Source organism: Rhinoderma darwinii, chromosome 7 (assembly GCF_050947455.1).
Source record: "Rhinoderma darwinii isolate aRhiDar2 chromosome 7, aRhiDar2.hap1, whole genome shotgun sequence".
In the NCBI taxonomy this organism is placed as follows: Eukaryota; Metazoa; Chordata; class Amphibia; order Anura; family Rhinodermatidae; genus Rhinoderma; species Rhinoderma darwinii.
This window is the reverse complement of record NC_134693.1, coordinates 66,256,184-66,274,423: the sequence shown is the minus strand read 5'-3', so window position 1 is coordinate 66,274,423 and position 18,240 is coordinate 66,256,184. Positions and strand designations below refer to the sequence as shown.

At 44.4% G+C, this 18,240-nt stretch overlaps 1 protein-coding gene across 2 annotated transcripts in view; it reads left to right on the top strand.

Moving 5' to 3' along the window:
* The first annotated feature begins 2,566 nt into the window (after nucleotides 1-2,566).
* The window catches only part of ALDH9A1 (aldehyde dehydrogenase 9 family member A1), a 76,150-nt gene continuing 60,476 nt past the window's right edge, over nucleotides 2,567-18,240 (top strand). Inside the window, exons 1-2 of one of the 2 annotated variants that reach the window (XM_075833486.1) lie at nucleotides 2,567-2,676; nucleotides 7,194-7,382. In XM_075833486.1, the coding sequence (XP_075689601.1) occupies nucleotides 7,202-7,382 (181 nt within the window). In that variant the 5' untranslated portion in view covers nucleotides 2,567-2,676; nucleotides 7,194-7,201. Of the gene's footprint in view, nucleotides 2,677-2,953; nucleotides 3,110-7,193; nucleotides 7,383-18,240 lie in introns of those variants that run through there. The other variant, XM_075833487.1, reaches the window with a different exon arrangement.

The window sequence follows — 18,240 nt, the reverse complement described above, 5'->3', positions numbered from 1 at the left end:
ATGCACACGATGCGTATTACATGCGAATTTGCAGCGCATATTTTTGTGCAGCAAATCCGCAGCATAATACAGTGCCAGCAAAGTAAATGAGAATCAAAAATTTAAAAAACGCACATAAAAACGCATCAAAAACGCACTTTTAGGTGCGGATGTTACCTGCGGAATTACCTGCATTTACCTGTGACTTTGATGCGGATTTTCTGCACCGAATTCCGCAATGTGTGCATGTAGCCTGACTGATAACTTTCTGCAGCGCGATATCACACAAAAGCCATTGAAAAAGTAAAGAGGCTCTGTCACCACATTATAAGTGCCCTGTCTCCTACATAAGGAGATTGGCGCTGTAATGTAGGTGACAGCAGTGCTTTTTATTTAGAAAAACTATCTATTTTCACCACTTTATTAGCGATTTTAGATTTATGCTAATTAGTTTCTTAATGCCCAAGTGGGCGTGTTTTTACTTTAGACCAAGTGGGCGTTGTACAGAGGAGTGTATGACGCTGACCAATCAGTGACCAATCAGCGTCATACACTTCTCTCCATTAATTTACTCAGCGCATAGGGATCCTGCTAGATCCTTATGTGCTGTCTTAGGGCAGATTTACACGAACGTGATTTACATCCGTGAAACCAGCGTGATTTTCACGCGGGGCGCACGGACCTATGCAAGTCTATGGGGCAGTGCAGACTGTCCGTGATTTTTGCGCAAAGTCAATGGGTGCGTGAAAATCACGCGCGCCACACGGAAGCACTTCCGTGGGACGCACGTTATTCGCGCAACAGCAGTAAAAAAATGAATGTAAACAGAAAAGCACCACGTGCTTTTCTGTTTACAAACATCCAAACGGAGTGTCATAATGATGGCGGCTGCGCAAAAAGCACGCAGCCGCGCACCATATGAACATGACACACGGAGCTGTCAAGTGCCTTTTGCGCACTCAAAACGCTGCGTTTTTTTGCGTGCGCAAAACGCACACATTCGTGTAAATCCGCCCTTATGCTAACACACTAACAATACTGAAGTGTTTAGACAGTGAAGAGACATTCCACGGGATGTCTATTCACAATCTCTGCATTTCGTTACTGTTTCTGTGGTAGTTACAGCAGAGGACGCGTAATCTCGTTGTAACCTGTCATTTACAGAGAGATCTCACGAGATTACACGTCCTCTGCTGTAACTACCACAGAAACAGTAACGAAGTGCAGGGATTGTGAATAGACATCCCGTGGAATGTCTCTTCACTGTCTAAACACTTCAGTATTGTTAATGTGTAAGTATAAGACAGCACATAAGGATCTAGTAGGATCCCTATGTACTGAGGTCATGAATGGAGAGGAGTGCATGATGCTGATTGGTCAGCGTCATAATTCCGACCACCATAATTACGAGCACGGCCGGGCACGGGCGGGCACGGGCAGCTTTTGCGAGCCGTGCTGCCATTATAAAGTATAGCAGCACGGCCCGTAAAATAGAACATGTTCTATTTTTTTAACGGCACGGGCACCTTCCCGTGAGAAAACGGGAAGGTACCCGTGGCTAACAGAAGTATATGAGCCAGTTATTGCGGGTCGTAATTACGACCCGCAATAACGGGTGTTTTTACGGTCGTGTGCATGAGGCCTAAAGCTTCTTGCCACTGTATTTAAAGGGGTTTTCCAGTCCCAAAAACAATCATGGCTTATCCTCAGTATAGGCCACCAATATCTGATCGGTCGGGGCCGGACTCAGTCGATCAGCTGTTCTAAAGGGGCAGCAGCGCTTGTATGAGCGCTGCTTCCTCTTCATTCCTTGTCTGATCGCACTGTGACTCTTCGACACTTGTAGCGGCGGTTCACAGTATTACAAGCCTTCTCGCATTCACTTCAATGCGCTCCTTACCATATGGGGTATTGCCCTACTCAAGAGAAATTGAGCACCAAATTGTAAGTTGCTTTTTTTTATATATACCTTGTAAAAATGAAACATTTTTTGAAAAATCTACATACAGCAGTATTAAGACCTTATTCACACAGTGCAGATTGCACCAAAATCGGAATTGGATCCAGGAGACGAGACCTATACGGCTTTCCTTTATATATTTCTTCTGTTTAGGTTCCGTTCCTGTTTATGACTTAAAAATACATGCAAAACCTGCAGTGTGTGAACAAGGCCATACTGTGGACTGTAAAGTAATAATTACAATTACCTGCCCAGTCTTCAAAAAAAATCATGACCACACCAATTTTTTTACACACTGAAAAATGTCCCCCATTTTTCTGGACTGTCCACGAATATATGATTATGATAACCCGCATTGCATCCTGTGTTTTTTTTAGCAGAATATCAGTACTTTTTCTTTCAGCATCTATACTGGTATTATTTGGGCAGGTTACCTCTTTTCAAATGTTGTGGGACATGCTCTATGTTCAGAGTGCAACCAATAGGGATTGAGTATAAGGGAGAAGCTCATATTCCATTACCCGAAATACTTGTATGTATTTGTTATTTGTAAGAATCTGTCCAATCAGATCTCATCGCAATCAACACTTGACAGCAGATACAGAAGAACGAGCCGATCGCAGCGCACTGACCGCCCAGAGGGGGAGGAGGCGTTGGGCGGGCGGGTCTCATACAATATAAAAAGCAGGCTCAGAGCGGAGGACAGAGAGCAAATCCGCGGACAGCAGGGACGTACAGTAAGCAGTGACCGCGTCACGTGTCTGTGTCATGTCCGTGTGTAACTGTATGTAGTGGGCTCTGGCAGGCGACCCTGCACGGGCGAGGAGCGCAGAGCAATGGATCTGTACACGCGTCGCTCTCCGCTAGTCTGGCTGTGTGCCAGATGCCCTGGATTTCTGCCTATGTTGTTTTCCTGACCAGAATAATATGGGAAGGTGCAGAAGGGATTTTCATGTGTCAGACCAGTGGCATACTGTATGATACTTTACATAGAGGGGAGCCATGGCTAGTCAGGGAGCAGGGAAACTGGAGTATGGAGGTTTTGTAGTCGTTTAAAGCTGCAGAACTTAGTTGTGGGAGACATGTCCGCGCTATGTTAGGACAGAGAGTTGTTGACCACTTTGCCCAACTTGATGTCACATGTCTTTGTTTGCCATCTCGACTGTAAAGGTATTCTTACATATTAGATGACAGTCGTTGGTACCAGTCTCCCAAAGGCCAGGGGTAGAAGGAATGGGCATGTTCGCTTTCAACATGCCCAATCCTCTGTTCCGGCCGGTGTATGGTGGTGGCTTCTTCCCATCCCCCAATTATATATATATATTAGTCGGGGGGGGGGGGGAATGTTTTGCTTCTAAATCTCTAGGGCAGGAACAGATGGCAACGGTCGTGCTACTATCCACAGAAATGCGTTGCGTCACGATGGGAGCAACCGATGTGACAAAATGGATGTTATTGTAACTTTTGAGCATGTTCCTTTTTAGCCCAATATGTTTACATTTAATTCATAACAGTTTTTGGCCACGTGCACACGACCGTATCGGTTTTGCGACCTGTAAAACCACGGACCTATTTCCATCCATTTGACCACAAAAAAACCTTTGTTGCACATCGGAGTGTCCTAAGGATGCACAGAAAAATAAGTATTTTATTGAAGCTGCAAATCCGAAAACTAAAAAAACCTGTCCGGAGTTTCTGCGGTCCGGATTCACAGCCGCAGCACGGACCCGTGAACACTACGGTGGCGTGCACAATTAATGGGTTTGCAATTTATCCGCACAAATGCAGATAAATTGAGGATGCGAATACACGGTGGCGTGCACAAGGCTTTTCCGTAATCGCATTGGAGTTTTTTTTTTTTAATACCGGCTCCCCTTACCAACTGTTCACATCTCTCGCCCCACTTAAGCGTGCAAGAGATTCCCAGTAATAAATCTGCCGTAGTCTAAAAACCGGTAGAAAAGTGTCTAAAATCTTCTATGAATGCATCACACGGATTGTCACTGAAGCTCCACCCCCCCCACCCCCAAAAAGTGTCACAGATGCTTCATAGAAATGTATCCCATGTCTTCCAAATACACTAGAAACTGGCATAAAACGACCGTATGTCCGTAGCAAGCTCTGCGCCGTCACACGGTGTTTGCGATGTTAATGTTTCCTGGAATGTTTAGTGCGGTTTGTTATTGGAGGATCGGTCTTGGATTCCTCCGACGTCCAGTCCACCCCACCTGTCCTAGAGATTGAAAACAGAAGCAACAAGTGTGCTTTTTCTATAGCCGTGTATACAGTGTATATTACATGTGTGTGTTTCGTATCCAGTTAACCCTCTGTTCACATCTGTACTAGTCCCTGTTCTGTTGGCTTTTCATTGCCTTTTGAAATCCAGATATGACAGGCCCTTTATAAACTCATGGGATTTGTTAGGATCCGTTTCAAGATTGCGTGGCGCTGCTTGGCATTCACATGCTTCGAATTTCACACTTTTCAATGTAGAAGGGGTCAAATCTGCGCAAGACGTGTGCATGTTTTGCTACGGATTCTCTACTGAATAATCTGCCACAAATCCTCTACGTGTGGGGGTCCCGTAAAGCCGGATTCCCATACGCTGCGTAAAAACTGCACAGCATTTCCGACTTGGAACCTGCAGCACCTTCTATTCAAAAAACCGCACCACATTGTGGTGCATTTTTCAAACTGAATTTCCGGTGCAGAAAAAAGCACTCCTACTTACCCCCTCCGTCTTACGCCTGTGACAAAAGTGCATGTCACTCCTTGAGACGTTTTTGAAGCAGTTGTTCACTCTAGAGAAAAAAACGCTCCCAAATCGGCCGTGAAAAACTCTAGTTAACTAAAAAAACGTCAGAAAAATCAGGAACTGTTTACCCTTGAAAACCGCTCCGTATTTTCAGATGTTTTTGGTTAAGCATGTGAACATACCCTCACTCTTCTAATATCTGGCAGCTTATGAAGTCATAGGCTGCCAGCCGGGGGGGGGGGGGATGTAAACTGAGATGAGGGCACGCTGGCTGGTTGTACATTAGGGCATGGGAGGCAGGGCTAATACTTTGTCTTTTTACAGGCTTATAAGTGGCTATATGAGTTGTTTTTTAGAGCCCCAGGTTAGCTAAAATGACGGCCTTTTTTTGGCATGTAAAAAATCATAAATCCGTACCCTCACTGTATCCCTGTTACACTTCACCTCCTAATACTTACTAGGTAGGTGGGTGGGTGAAAACCCGTTCCCATCAGGACGCAGACGGGTCAAAGAATGCTGCAGAAGGAGTGTGCATTAAATAGTGATAGCCCCTCCCACTAGTCTTGAGGGGAGTGGCGGACTAAGTGCTCAAAGGTGTGCGATAAATGTGTGTCAGTGTAGTGCTAGGGTGTGAATGGATGGTAAAAAATAAATATGTATGTATGAAAGTGTCAGAACTGTGTAATAATGTAATAAAAATAGATAAATAAAATAAATGTGATGAATAGGGGTCAGTGCTGTGAATAGTACATGGGGTGTCAGTACTATGTGTAATACGTGGAGGGATAATGTGCTGGTCGTCAGGCAGCATTCTTTGACCCGTCTGCGTCCTGATGGGAACGGGTTTTCACCCACCCACCTACCTAGTGAGTATGGCCTCTTTTGTGGTTTTGATATTTATGTCCCATTTTTTCTGTTTGTGTTTTTAAATTAGGAACGAAAAGTTCTGGTTAGGGACTCGCAAGGCCCTGGGGACCCTTGACGTTGGGTTGCGAGCTTTGCGTATTTTGGCCAAAATAACAACTAATACCCCATGTTTCATGGATATTTCTTACTACGTATACTACACTTTTTTTCAGGACGCAGCCGGGTCTTATATGCTGGGAGGGCATGATGTGCTGGCGTTTGGTTTGGAATGCAGAGCAGCCCGCTTTAGCTAACACTAGCGGCGTTACAAATAGGCTGTTATTCGGCAAGATACGCCATGCCTGACGACCAGCACATTATCCCTCCACGTATTACACATAGTACTGACACCCCATGTACTATTCACAGCACTGACCCCTATTCATCACATTTATTTTATTTATCTATTTTTATTACATTATTACACAGTTCTGACACTTTCATACATACATATTTATTTTTTACCATCCATTCACACCCTAGCACTACACTGACACACATTTATCGCACACCTTTGAGCACTTAGTCCGCCACTCCCCTCAAGACTAGTGGGAGGGGCTATCACTATTTAATGCACACTCCTTCTGCAGCATTCTTTGACCCGTCTGCGTCCTGATGGGAACGGGTTTTCACCCACCCACCTACCTAGTGAGTATGGCCTTTTTTTGTGGTTTTGATATTTATGTCCCATTTTTTCTGTTTGTGACCTCCTAATACTTGGCTGTTCCTGCTACCAGCATATATTCGCTTGAAGGCTATGAACACCTATGGAAGGCTTTTTTTTTTTATTTTATTTTTTTGCTTTTTTTTTTAATAAAAAGTTGTCAGTGTGATTGATGCAACTTTGTAATTGCTTTTTTTTTTTAAAGAATCTTTTTAATCTTTGAGATACAGCTGCTTTGTATACTGTATCGTTCGCTAAGACATATATATATATATATATATATATATATATATATATATATATAAAAAAAAAAGGTTTACATAGTGTTTAAATGGCTGTCTGACTATTTATTTATTTTTTTCATCCTTCACCACCATGTGCCTCTGCTGCTGTCTCCTCTCTATAGCCAACTCGCTGCCCCTGATGTAGCTCACTCACCCTCCATGTGCCTTTCCATCCACCATTTGCCTTGCAGCCTTGGTAATTCCTCCCTACATGCCAACATAGTGTCTTGGGGCCCCTGATGGCACATCTACGGTGCCCCTCTAACCAGCAGGATCAAACCCACTCACTATGCGACTCGCTTTCGCTAGCAGCACCTCCCCACCACCAAGACACATATTTTATTTTTTGTTTATTTATTTAACAAAATCGAGCTGAAAATCGGCCGTAGGATTGAAAAAGAAATCCAGATTTAAGTCTTTGGCAAAATCGCCCAGCCCTACCTCTTGTGTGGAAGAGGCTACTGCCCCCCCACCCCCCCCCCATGACCCTGTATACAATTACAGCCTCTGCATCCTGTATTGCTAAGTCCTTGCGTGGAAACCTGAAAAAGAGAATATTTGAGTTCATATATGTTTGTTTTTTTTGTCTTGTTTTTTTAATTAAAAAAAATAATAAAAATGTTTTTTGTTTTGTACGTTCTGCAGGCAATTGAATGAAACTCATTGGAGCCGCTTCTATTGTTCGAATTTTGATTCCAAAACTACGACTAACCATGAGCCGTACTCTCAGCACTGGGACTTTCCAAAACTCCCAGCCCCTTAATTATCGAGCAGGGAGTAGAGTGCAGCCTATAGACTCAGTAGGACAGGAACAAGCATATGAACCATCCACCGGTAAGTAAGCAAAGTTCTGCCTTTACAATATTCTGAGTTGTATACAGAAAATCTAGTATACCAGTGAGTCTTAAAGAGAACCTTTCACCCCCATACATGTGCAGCTGAGTGCACCATGTAATGGGCAGGGCTGCACAAACACTGGGGCACTTTACATATTTTTTTTTTTCCTATTCTCCTACGTTATTTAGATATCGGTGCCGTTATACTTGATGCCCGATATTTAAATAACCCTCAACTGTCAATGGGGCGTGTAATTGGCAAAGGGGCGTGTAACATCGCAGTGACACTATCCAATCCACTAAGGACAGTGTCACAGGAAAAGCTGAATGGAGGGGAGCGTGTGCACTCGCAGTTGTGCGCACGCACACTCTCACTCGCTCTTCAGCTCCTGGCAAACAAGGAAAGACTTGTCCTTGTCTGCCGAGAACTGAAGAGTGCGAGCATGCGCGCACAGCTCCAAGCTGCACACGCTCACCTCTCTTCAGCTCCTGCTGTGACACTGTCTGTAACTGATTGGACAGTGCCACTGCAATGTTACACGCCCCCTTGCCAATTACACACCCCATTGACCGTTCAGGGGGTTATTTAAATATCAAGCGCCAAATATAACTGCATCGATATCTAAATAACATGACCGCAAGATGTCTTCCATTGTAGTTTATATAGCCGACATTCGCAGTATTCTAAGTCAGAAGGTCACTGTTCTGTGAGTGGTTATATAAACATGTGGATTTGTGCCATAAAAATTGTGCAATCTGGCAGTAAACCAGCAGTGTTTGCAGATGTCTTGCATCTCAAGGTTTGACCTAAAGTCTATTCCATTGTAGTTATTTTATGGGAGAAATGAACAAGAAACTTTGTCCAGCCTTGATCGTGCAACAATAGTGTTGATAAGAAGTAATAATTTGCGATCTGTCACAACCTGTTGGCTTTTGACTTTGACTCAAATGAATGATCAGTTTTATATAAGGGGTTTTCTGGAACCTGGGGTAATGTCGGCACCGTTTTCCATCGCATTGCGTCCGTGTCAACATTTTTTATTTTTTTTGTGCTAAACACAAAAGCGGTCACAAAAGAACGGGGATGCCACCAGTTTGTTCTTTCCTAACTTTTGGATACGCTTCTGGCTTTGGCAAAAAAACAAAACTGAGCCAAATACTGCATGTGTGATCCTGGCCTTGAGGTGCTTTAGAACATGCTGTATTGATGTACTTTTTGAAGCCAATAACCGCAGTGGATTGTAAAGGGAGGGAAAGTTTATAGTAAAATTCTATCTTTCTTTTGTGTGTGGTTTTGCATCCTTTCCTGGTTGAAAAAACTGCATCAAAAGGCACATGTGAAAGCACCCTATGGCCGCGTTCCCACATAGCGTAAACGCTGCGGAATTTACGAAAATTCCGCAGCATTTACAGTAGCGGCAAACTGAGATTTAGAAGATCTTATGCCCATGCTGTGGAAAAACAACACAAAGTTGTGCGGAATATTTTCTGTGATGTGACTCATTTCCGCAGCATGTCAACCTATAGAGAAGCCTGTGGTGAAAAATTGCCATAGGGAAAAAAAAAACACCTAGAGCATGCTGCATTTAAATAAATAAACAAACGACAGATTCCCCCCCCCCAAAAAATAAGAAAAAAAAAACTTATCAAAAAGCCTCTATAGACTTTCAGCTAACATCTGGCCGCAGTGTTTTTGGCCAAAAAAAACAGGCCCAAACAATGTTTTTCCCACAAACATTGTTGCAGCGATCTATTTTCCAGATCGTACACCTTTGTCCACAGAGCCATTGAATCCTGTACGGCACTTCGAGATGTCTTCTTAATTTTAAGCATGTCCTCTTCCAGAGTCAAGGTTCTAGCTTCCATCTCAGATCTTATGGACATCTTGTCTAAGGACAGATAGCTCTTGTCTTATGCCTCCCACCTGCAGTGACAGGGAACTGATGGCGGTGTTACATTTAGAGAGAGCCTTAAGCACATCTCTCAGCGTGGACTCACCACTAGCCCCCCAGGGCTTCCACGTGTCTCAGCCAGAGACAGTTGTGGGACCTGCGGCGCCATTACCTCTGCATCCACCATGTTATCCTCACAGGACATCTCCGCTGAGTCCGACCCATCCGGGCTGCTGGGGCCAGGTAGACTATCAATTCCCCCCCCCCCCCCCCCTCCTGCCGCATTCCTCTGAGCCGGGGCCCCGGACCTCCGCTCCCTCTCGGCGCCATCTTGGAAGTCTGCATTGCGCCCGACTTTCAAAGAAGTTTTGCCGCTTTTGCGTGGCATAGCGAGTAGCCCAAGGTGTCCCTGGAGTCAGGACGAGCAGGAGAACACTTTACATTGCAGGAGATCCAGATGTGTCAACTGTTGGTCGGTTCAAACCGGATAATTGACCGGAGTGGAGGTAGGAGAATTTAAGTGTGCGTACCACTCTGTGCAGTGTCAGGCCACACCAACCCCCACCTAACCTTTTTTAGGTGACTTTTCAGAACAAGCTGTCATAAGTGTCTACATGAGGAATAACATGATTTCTGGGCATTATATGATTTGTACAGTCCTGGCCAAAAGTTGACTGACACAAATTTTGGTTTTCACAAAGTTTGCTGCTTCAGGGTATGTGCACACGTAGTGACCAAAAACGTCTGAAAATCCAGAGCTGTTTTCAAGGGAAAACAGACCCTGCTTTTCAGACGTTTTTTGACCAACTCGCATTTTTCGCGGCGTTTTTCTCGCCTTTTTCGCTGCGTTTTTTTACGTCCGTTTTTGGAGCTGTTTTCATTGGAGTCTATGAGAAAACGGCTCCAAAAACGTCCAAAGAAGTGTCCTGCACTTCTTTTGACGAGGCTGTATTTTTACGCGTCGTCGTTTGACAGCTGTCAAACGACGACGCGTAAATAACAGGTCGTCTGCACAGTACGTCGGCAAAGCCATTCAAATGAATGGGCAGATGTTTGCCGACTTATTGTAGCCCTATTTTCAGACGTAAAACGAGGCATAATACGCCTCGTTTACGTCTGAAAATAGGTCGTGTGAACCCAGCCTCCGTGTTAGATCTTTTATTCAGATGGTATACTGAAGTACAATTGGGGTATGTTCACACGCAAATTAAAAAACTTCTGAAAATACGAAGCAGTTTTCAAGGGCAAACAGCTCCTGATTTTCAGACTTTTTTTGTTTTGGTTTTTTTGTGGCGTTTTTTACGGACGTTTTTGGAGCTGTTTTCTATAGTTTATGAAAAACTGCTCCAAGAAGGGACCTGCACTTTTTCGCGGACATTTTCTTGCGCGGCCGTTTTTCAAAACAGCCGCGTAAAAAAAAAAAGCTGCCATCGGAACAGAATGCAGTTTTCCCATTGCAATCAATGGGCAGATGTTTGGAGGCGTTCTGCTTCTGATTTTCGGGCGTTTATGGCCTGAAACACGGCCGAAAATAGGCCGCGTGAACATACCCTTATAAGCGCTTCATACTTTTTTATTGACCAATACATCAAGTTTATGCAAAGTCGCAATATTTACAGAGTTGACCCTTCTTGTTCCAGACTTCTGCAATTCACCCTGGCATGTTGGATTTTCAGCTTCTGGGCCACATCCTAACTGATGGCAACCCATTCTTGCCTAATCAGTACTTGGAGTTTATCATACTTCTGTGTTTTTTTTTTTTTTTGTGTTTTTTTTTTTGTCCAGCTGCTTTTTGAGGATTAACAGGTTCTCAATAGGATTGAGATCTGGGGAGTTTCCTGGCCATGAAACCTAAATTTTCAATGTTTTGATCACCGAGCCACTTAGTTATCACATTTGCCTTGAGACATGGTGCTCCATGCTGGAAAAAGCATTGTTCATCACCAAATTGCTCCTGGATTGTTGGGAGAAGTTGCTCTTGAAGGATGTTTAGATACCATTCTTTATTCATGGAAGTGTTCTCAGAAAAAATTGAGACCTCTCTGGATGAAAAGAAATCCCACATATGAATGGTCTCATGATGCTATACTGTTGGCATGATCCAAGACTCATGGTAGCGCTCACCTTTTTCTTCTCCAGACAATCATTCTTCTATATGTCCCAAACAGTCTGAAGGGGGCTTCATCAGAGAAAATAACTTTAACTCAGTGCTCTGCAGTTCAATCCCTGGACTGTCCATGTTTTTGTTGGATAGAAGTGGCTTCTTTGCCCTTCTTGACACCAGGCCAGCCTCCAAAAGCCTTTTTCTCTGTGCGTGCAGATACACTGACACCTGCCTGCTGCTGTTCCTGAGCAAGCTCTGCACTGATTCAGCTATGGGATCGGTTCAACCTTTTTACGAGACGGTCCTGTCACTTGCTGGACTTTCTTGGGTGCCCTAATGCCGCCTTAACAGCAATTGAACCTCTCAATGAAATTCTCAGTGATCTTATTAATGGTTGCTTTATGGGCAATCTTACAAATCGACAATGTCCTTTTGACGAAGAAGACATCACGCACCATCCACTTTTAAAGCAACCAGTGTGATCTTCTAATACAATCAGCATAACCGTGATATCGGCTGCCTTCCTCTTGAGGTAACGAGAACATCACTGAAATTGTTAGCTCTGTGTACCCGTTCCGATGTGTTAAGTGACGACCCTCTCCTTTCCAAAGGCAGTTAGGAGCCAAGATCAAAATTAGATAGTAGGGTCAACCTTCTCCGGCACCCCTACGATGCGCACATTATTCCTGCGCAGTCTATTTTCTAGGTCATCTGCTTTGGCTACCAAGCATGAATTTTCGATCTCAAATAAAGACTATGTTAAGTGGAGACACTTAAATGGGGTTTCCACCTTTTGAAGACCTATCCACTGGATAGGTCATCAGTACATGATTTCTGGCCCCGCACAGATTAGCTGGTCTGGTGCCTCCATGCACTGGATGTACATGCCGGAAGCACTTAGTTCCAGCCACGGAATAGGGGCCGAGCTGCAGCTCTGCTCCTATTCAAGTGAATAGGAGCGCACTTGCAGTTCTACTGCACGACCGCTATGCTATAGTTACATAGTTAGTATGGCTGAAAAAAGACACATGTCCATCAAGTTCAACCAAGGGACGGGAAAAGGGAAGGGAAAAATTTCTACACATAGGAGCTAATACTTTTTTGTTCTAGGAAATTATCAAACACTTTTTTAAAGCCATCTACTGTGACCAGCTCCTGCGGACTATGCCATAGATTCACACTTCTCACAGCTTGTCGCCTCTGCGGGTTGAACCTTTTTAATTTATTTTATTTTTTTTTCTTCTCCATACGGAGGGAGTGCCCCCTTGTTTTTTGAGGGGGTTTTACATGGAACAGGATTTCACCATATTTTTTGTATGTGCCATTAATATATTTATGTAAATTAAACCCCTTAGTCGTCTTTTTTTTATTTATTTTTTTCAAGGCTAAATCGGTTTAATTCTTTTAATCTTTCCTCTAATCTTGCTATGTACGGAGCCCAGAAGCAGTTGGGTGTCTGACCCGCACTGCTTATATACTGATGACCTGTCCGGTGGATAGTTAATCAGTTGTCAGAAGGTGGACAACTCCTTTTTTTTTTAAACTCGTTTTATTGAAGAAACGTAGTACAAATGCAATCATTCCATACACTTAATACAGTACACATTGCAGACATGGATGATAAGCTTTACCTTTCCAACTTTACATATAAGGAGAAGTACATACATGCAATCAGACATTTTAACATGAGTCTAGGATCCATCAGAATTACAAAAGCAGCTATATTGGAGAACAGTAGCCAAGACAAATTTGAACACTTTGCATAAATGATCTAGATCCACCACCCCAGATGTTCAGACATGTGTTAATGACCTACGCAGGTCGCTATACCTGTGCAGAGTATACTGTGTCCCTGCAGAATCACACCAAGCTTCCCATATCCCATGAAATTTATCAATGCAACCCCTCTGTCTATACATTATTCTCTCATACGGGATAACCGCGTTCACCAGTGCTTTCCACCTTGCCACTGTGGGAGGACGGGGGTCCATCCACCTTAAAGCAATAGCTTTTCGTGCCATAAACAGAATTTCCCGGTGAAATATTTTCAGATAATGTGGCCACTGTTCATCCTGGAGGATACCAAATATACACACTTGTGGGCTTACTGGGACCGGAATATGCATGATTCCCGCAGCAACTCCTACCACCTCCTTCCAAAAAGAGGAGATAACTGGACACTCCCATATCATATGCCAAAAGTCTGAGCTAGGCTGCATCTGTGACATTCTGTGCTCGGATATCTACCCATTTTATGCATTCTAACAGGTGTCAAGTAGCTTTGGTGGACTATTAACAGCTGTATCATCCTATTGTTGGCAGCTGGCAACACGTATAATGGAGAGGTTAGGATCACATCCCAGTCCTCTTCTGCAAGGTCAGGTATCCTCGCAGTCCATCTATCCTTGACCATCAGGGGTGTACTAGCTACCTTGGCTGTAATGAGAGATGTATATATAGCTGATATCAGACCTCTGGGGCCTTGGGACCTAAAAACTCCTATCAGAGGAAGCCGAGTGAATGTCGTGTCAGTGGGGGGGAATTGGGCATTAAGAGCATGACGCAGTTGTAAATATCTATAAAAAGCAGTCCTGGGTATTGCAAACTCAGACTGCACCTGTGAAAATGATTTGAGGATGTTATCCGTATACATGTCCCCTATAGTACATATCCCCTTTTGAATCCAAAATTGTGGAGCCAGTTCCTCTGATATCTGAGGGAGAAGGGGGTTAGACCATAGTGGCATATCAATTTGTACTCCCGAGTGACTGTATATGCTCTTCGCAGCCCTCCACACCTGAGAAGCCACCCTATGGATTGGCAACACATTTTTAATTTCGTTCAGGGACCCTTCCAATACCGGCCACAGAGTGGACATATGCATATGGAATGCCAGGTGATGTTCCCTATCTGGCAAGGCCATATTGGCAACCCATACTTTGAGGTATCTTGGTTGTCCCGCCAGATAATAAAGGTAAAGATCTGGCAGGGCCGCCCCCCCTGATGTTTTGGGGCGCTGCAGAGTAGCAAGACTGAGCTTCGATCTATTGGAGCCCCATATAAACCCTGGAAATAGGGCATGTATCTGTTTGAAAAACTTTTTGAACACTGGTGTCGCTGCATGTTCGAGGATATAGAGACATTTAGGAAGAATGACCATTTTTATTAGATTTATTCTACCCGTTACTGCTAGGGGAAGAGTGCTCCAAATCCGAAATTTAGCCTTTATATATTCTAACAATGGCAAGACATTACTGGCATGATCATTCCTATGCTCTTGATTTATAACAATTCCTAAGTATTTAAATGAGACCACCCTTAATCCGTGCATCACTTCCGGCCCTCCCGCCCCCTGTAATGGCATAAAAAAGGACTTGGTCCAATTGACATAAAGGCCAGAAAACCCCCCAAAGATTTCCAAAGTGGTGATTGCCAAGGGCAGTGTCACCATCGGTTGGGACATAAAGAGAACCATGTCATCTGCATATAGGCCAATCCTATCTTCCCTACCCCCCAAACTAATCCCTTTATATCCATTATGTTGGCGTATGTGTAAGGCTAAGGGTTCTATAGCAAGTGCGAACAGCAATGGGGAGAGGGGGCAACCCTGCCGAGTACCCCTCTGTAACCGGAAATATGGGGACAGTATGCCGTTCACCAGGATTTGTGCCCTTGGTGCTTTATATAGAATCGAAATCCATCTAAGGAACTGTGGTCCAAACCCAAACCTCTCCAAAGTTTCCAACAGATATATCCATTCGATGGAGTCAAAAGCTTTCGCGGCGTCTAAAGACGCCATCGCCCAGTCAGCCTTCATCTCTTTCCCTATCTGAGCTATAATCTGTACCCTCCGGATGTTATCGGAGGTAGATTTCCCAGGCATAAAGCCTGTCTGGTCTTCATGGATTACTTGGGAAATAACTTTGTTCAGCCTATTTGCTAATATTTTAGTAAGCAATTTGTAATCATTGTTCAGTAATGATATCGGGCGGTAGGAGCCACATTCCACGGGGTCTTTATCTGGTTTCAGCAGAACAATAATAGTGGCGTCATACATACTTTCGGGTAACTGCCCTCTCTCAAGTGCATACGAAAACATAGCTGCTAGTGAGGGAATGAGATGCTCTGAATATTTATGGTATACCTCAATAGGGATCCCATCAGGACCCGGTGCCTTTCCCTTAGCCATATCTTTCAAAGCTTCCCTTATTTCATCTTCAGTCACAACCCCTTCCATGGTCTCTCTACCTTCCGCACTCAGCTTAGGGAACTGAATACCATCCATATACGACTGGAGCTCTAACTTATCATATCTAGATTGTGAGGCATATAGCCCCCTGTAAAATTGAACAAATGCCTCGGCTATGCCTTGGGAGTCAGTCAAGCATTCCCCAGAACTACTTTGAATTTTAAGAATAGCCGGGCTTTTAGAATTTTGATGTATCAAATGGGCCAACAGTTTACTAGACTGGTTACCTAGTTCAAAATATGTTTGTTTCTCAAAAAATGTCTTCCTATGTGCCTTCTCCTGCAGCAGTAGCAGGTACTTCCTCCCCATTTGCAACCATTGGTCTCTATTTGTGTCAGTGGGGTCAGCCGTATATTTACCCTCTAGTTCAGCGCATTGTTTTCCCAACTCCACTTCTGTTCTGGAGGAGTCTTTTTTAATGTATGAAATAGTGGACCGGAGACACCCCCTAAGATATGCTTTCAGTGTATCCCAGGCAATGCTGGAGTTTTCAAAAGTGCTATGTTCCCTGTTAAACACCTCCAGTTGATCAGGGATCCTATCCTGTGGGCCTATCAGGGTTAGCCAAAAGGGGTGTATTTTCCAACTTCTGGGCAGTGGAGGGCCTGGGATGCTGAAGCTGGCCACTATTGGAGAGTGATCAGATACTGCCCTGGGTTTATACGAGATTGATTCCACCAACGGTACAATTAAAGAGTTTCCCACCATATAATCTATACGGGACAGGGAGTTTCTGCCTAGGGAGTGACATGAATACACTGTAGACATCGGGTACTTATATCTATAGAGATCCTTCCAGCCCATCTCTTCAAACAGTAGACCCAAAACTGATACCGCGGAGGGTGTCCGGACCTGCCCGGTAATAGCATTAAACCTATCCATGTTGCTGTCCACCACCATGTTGAAGTCTCCCATGCCAAGCACTCTTGCGGTCGGATATGTGGCTGCAAAGGTGGCCGCCAAATGTAGAACCTGTAATGAAGCTGGCGGGGGGATGTATACACCCAACAAGACATGAGGTACATTTTCTATAAGCGCATACACAAAGACATATCTACCCTCACTATCCACTTTAGTGTGAATTGCTTCCCATCTCACCGATTTGTGCACTAGTATGGACACGCCCCTTGAGTATGTCGTGTGATATGAGTGGCTAGACCACTGCACCCATGGCCGGAGAACCGTTTTCATTTTAGCTGGCGTCAGGTGTGTCTCCTGAAGGCACAGTATATGAGGGTTGATCTTGCGTATATAACTATATAATATCACTCTCTTCTGTGGATTGCCCATGCCCCTCACATTCCACGACATTACCGTTAAAGAAGAAATTTCTGAACTTTATCTTCCACATACAGGAGATATCCATATTGCCTGATATACATCAACACTCCATCCCATCTCAAATAATGGATATAACTATGCATTCCATCCCTTATGCAGTTACATTTGTACATGAATGGTGCTATAACTATCCGCACCCAAGGCACATTCCAACTTAAAACCCAGAACAACAGGTTATTAATAACACAACCATACCGGCAATGCATTGAGATGCATATTACATTACCGGTGCGTGCCGTATAACGTGGCATTTTGAATATACGGGGGTAATACCCGCGCCAAACATCAGCTATGAATGTTTCCATCAGGACTTAAACGACCAGCAACTTCTTCGGGCAAGACGTCCAATACTTCAGGATAACCTAAGTCAGTACTGTTCTAGCATAAGGACCAGCCATTCTCTGCCAGACCCAGTCTGTATCCTCTTCAAGCTGGGGCCTTATAACAGGAAAGTCCAGCGGCAACAAATACTTCACCACGAGGCACCAACCTTGATATCAGGCATAGCTAGTTCCTTCGTGGCTGACGCTTGCCTCTCACCCAATCATCAGCATCCTGCGGAGAATTGAAAAAGATGGTTCTCTCTCCGTCCACAATACGCAGCCTAGCCGGATAAGACATGGAGTAAGGGACTCCCAGCTCCCGTAAACGTCGTTTAACAGCCAAAAATGTCGCCCGTTTTTTTTGCAATTCTGCCGAGAAGTCAGGGAAGATGGAGACTTTCGCCCCGTTATATGTAATTTCCGGCAACCTGCGAGTCAGACGCAAAATCAAGTCCCGATCATTGCAGTTTAGCATACGTGCCAGAAGCGGTCTGGGGGGAGCCCCCGGTGGTGGCGGCCTTCCCGGCACTCTGTGGGCTCTCTCAACCGCCAAGGCTTGCGAAAATGGCGCATCAGGAAGCGGGTCTTTAATCCACTGCAGAACGAAATCACCAGGAATCTGACCTTCAGCTCTCTCTGGCAGGCCAATTATGCGTATGTTGTTACGCCTAAGTCGGTTTTCCATGTCATCTGTCTTCTGTTTCCATAATTCAGCCGCCGATTCTAAGTCAGCAATGGCCTCCGGTAAGGACGCCGTTCTGTCCTCCACCCCGGATACTCTATCCTCCACGTGGGTCAGACGCTCCCTCATGGTCTGCATGTCCTGTCTCATAAGGCCTATGTCAATCTTAACTTCCTCCAGCTTACCGGTAAGTGAAGTTTTACATGCTGCTATAGCTGCGAGGAGTTGAGTAGTCATTTCGGACAGCGTAGGCTCCGGGGTTGTC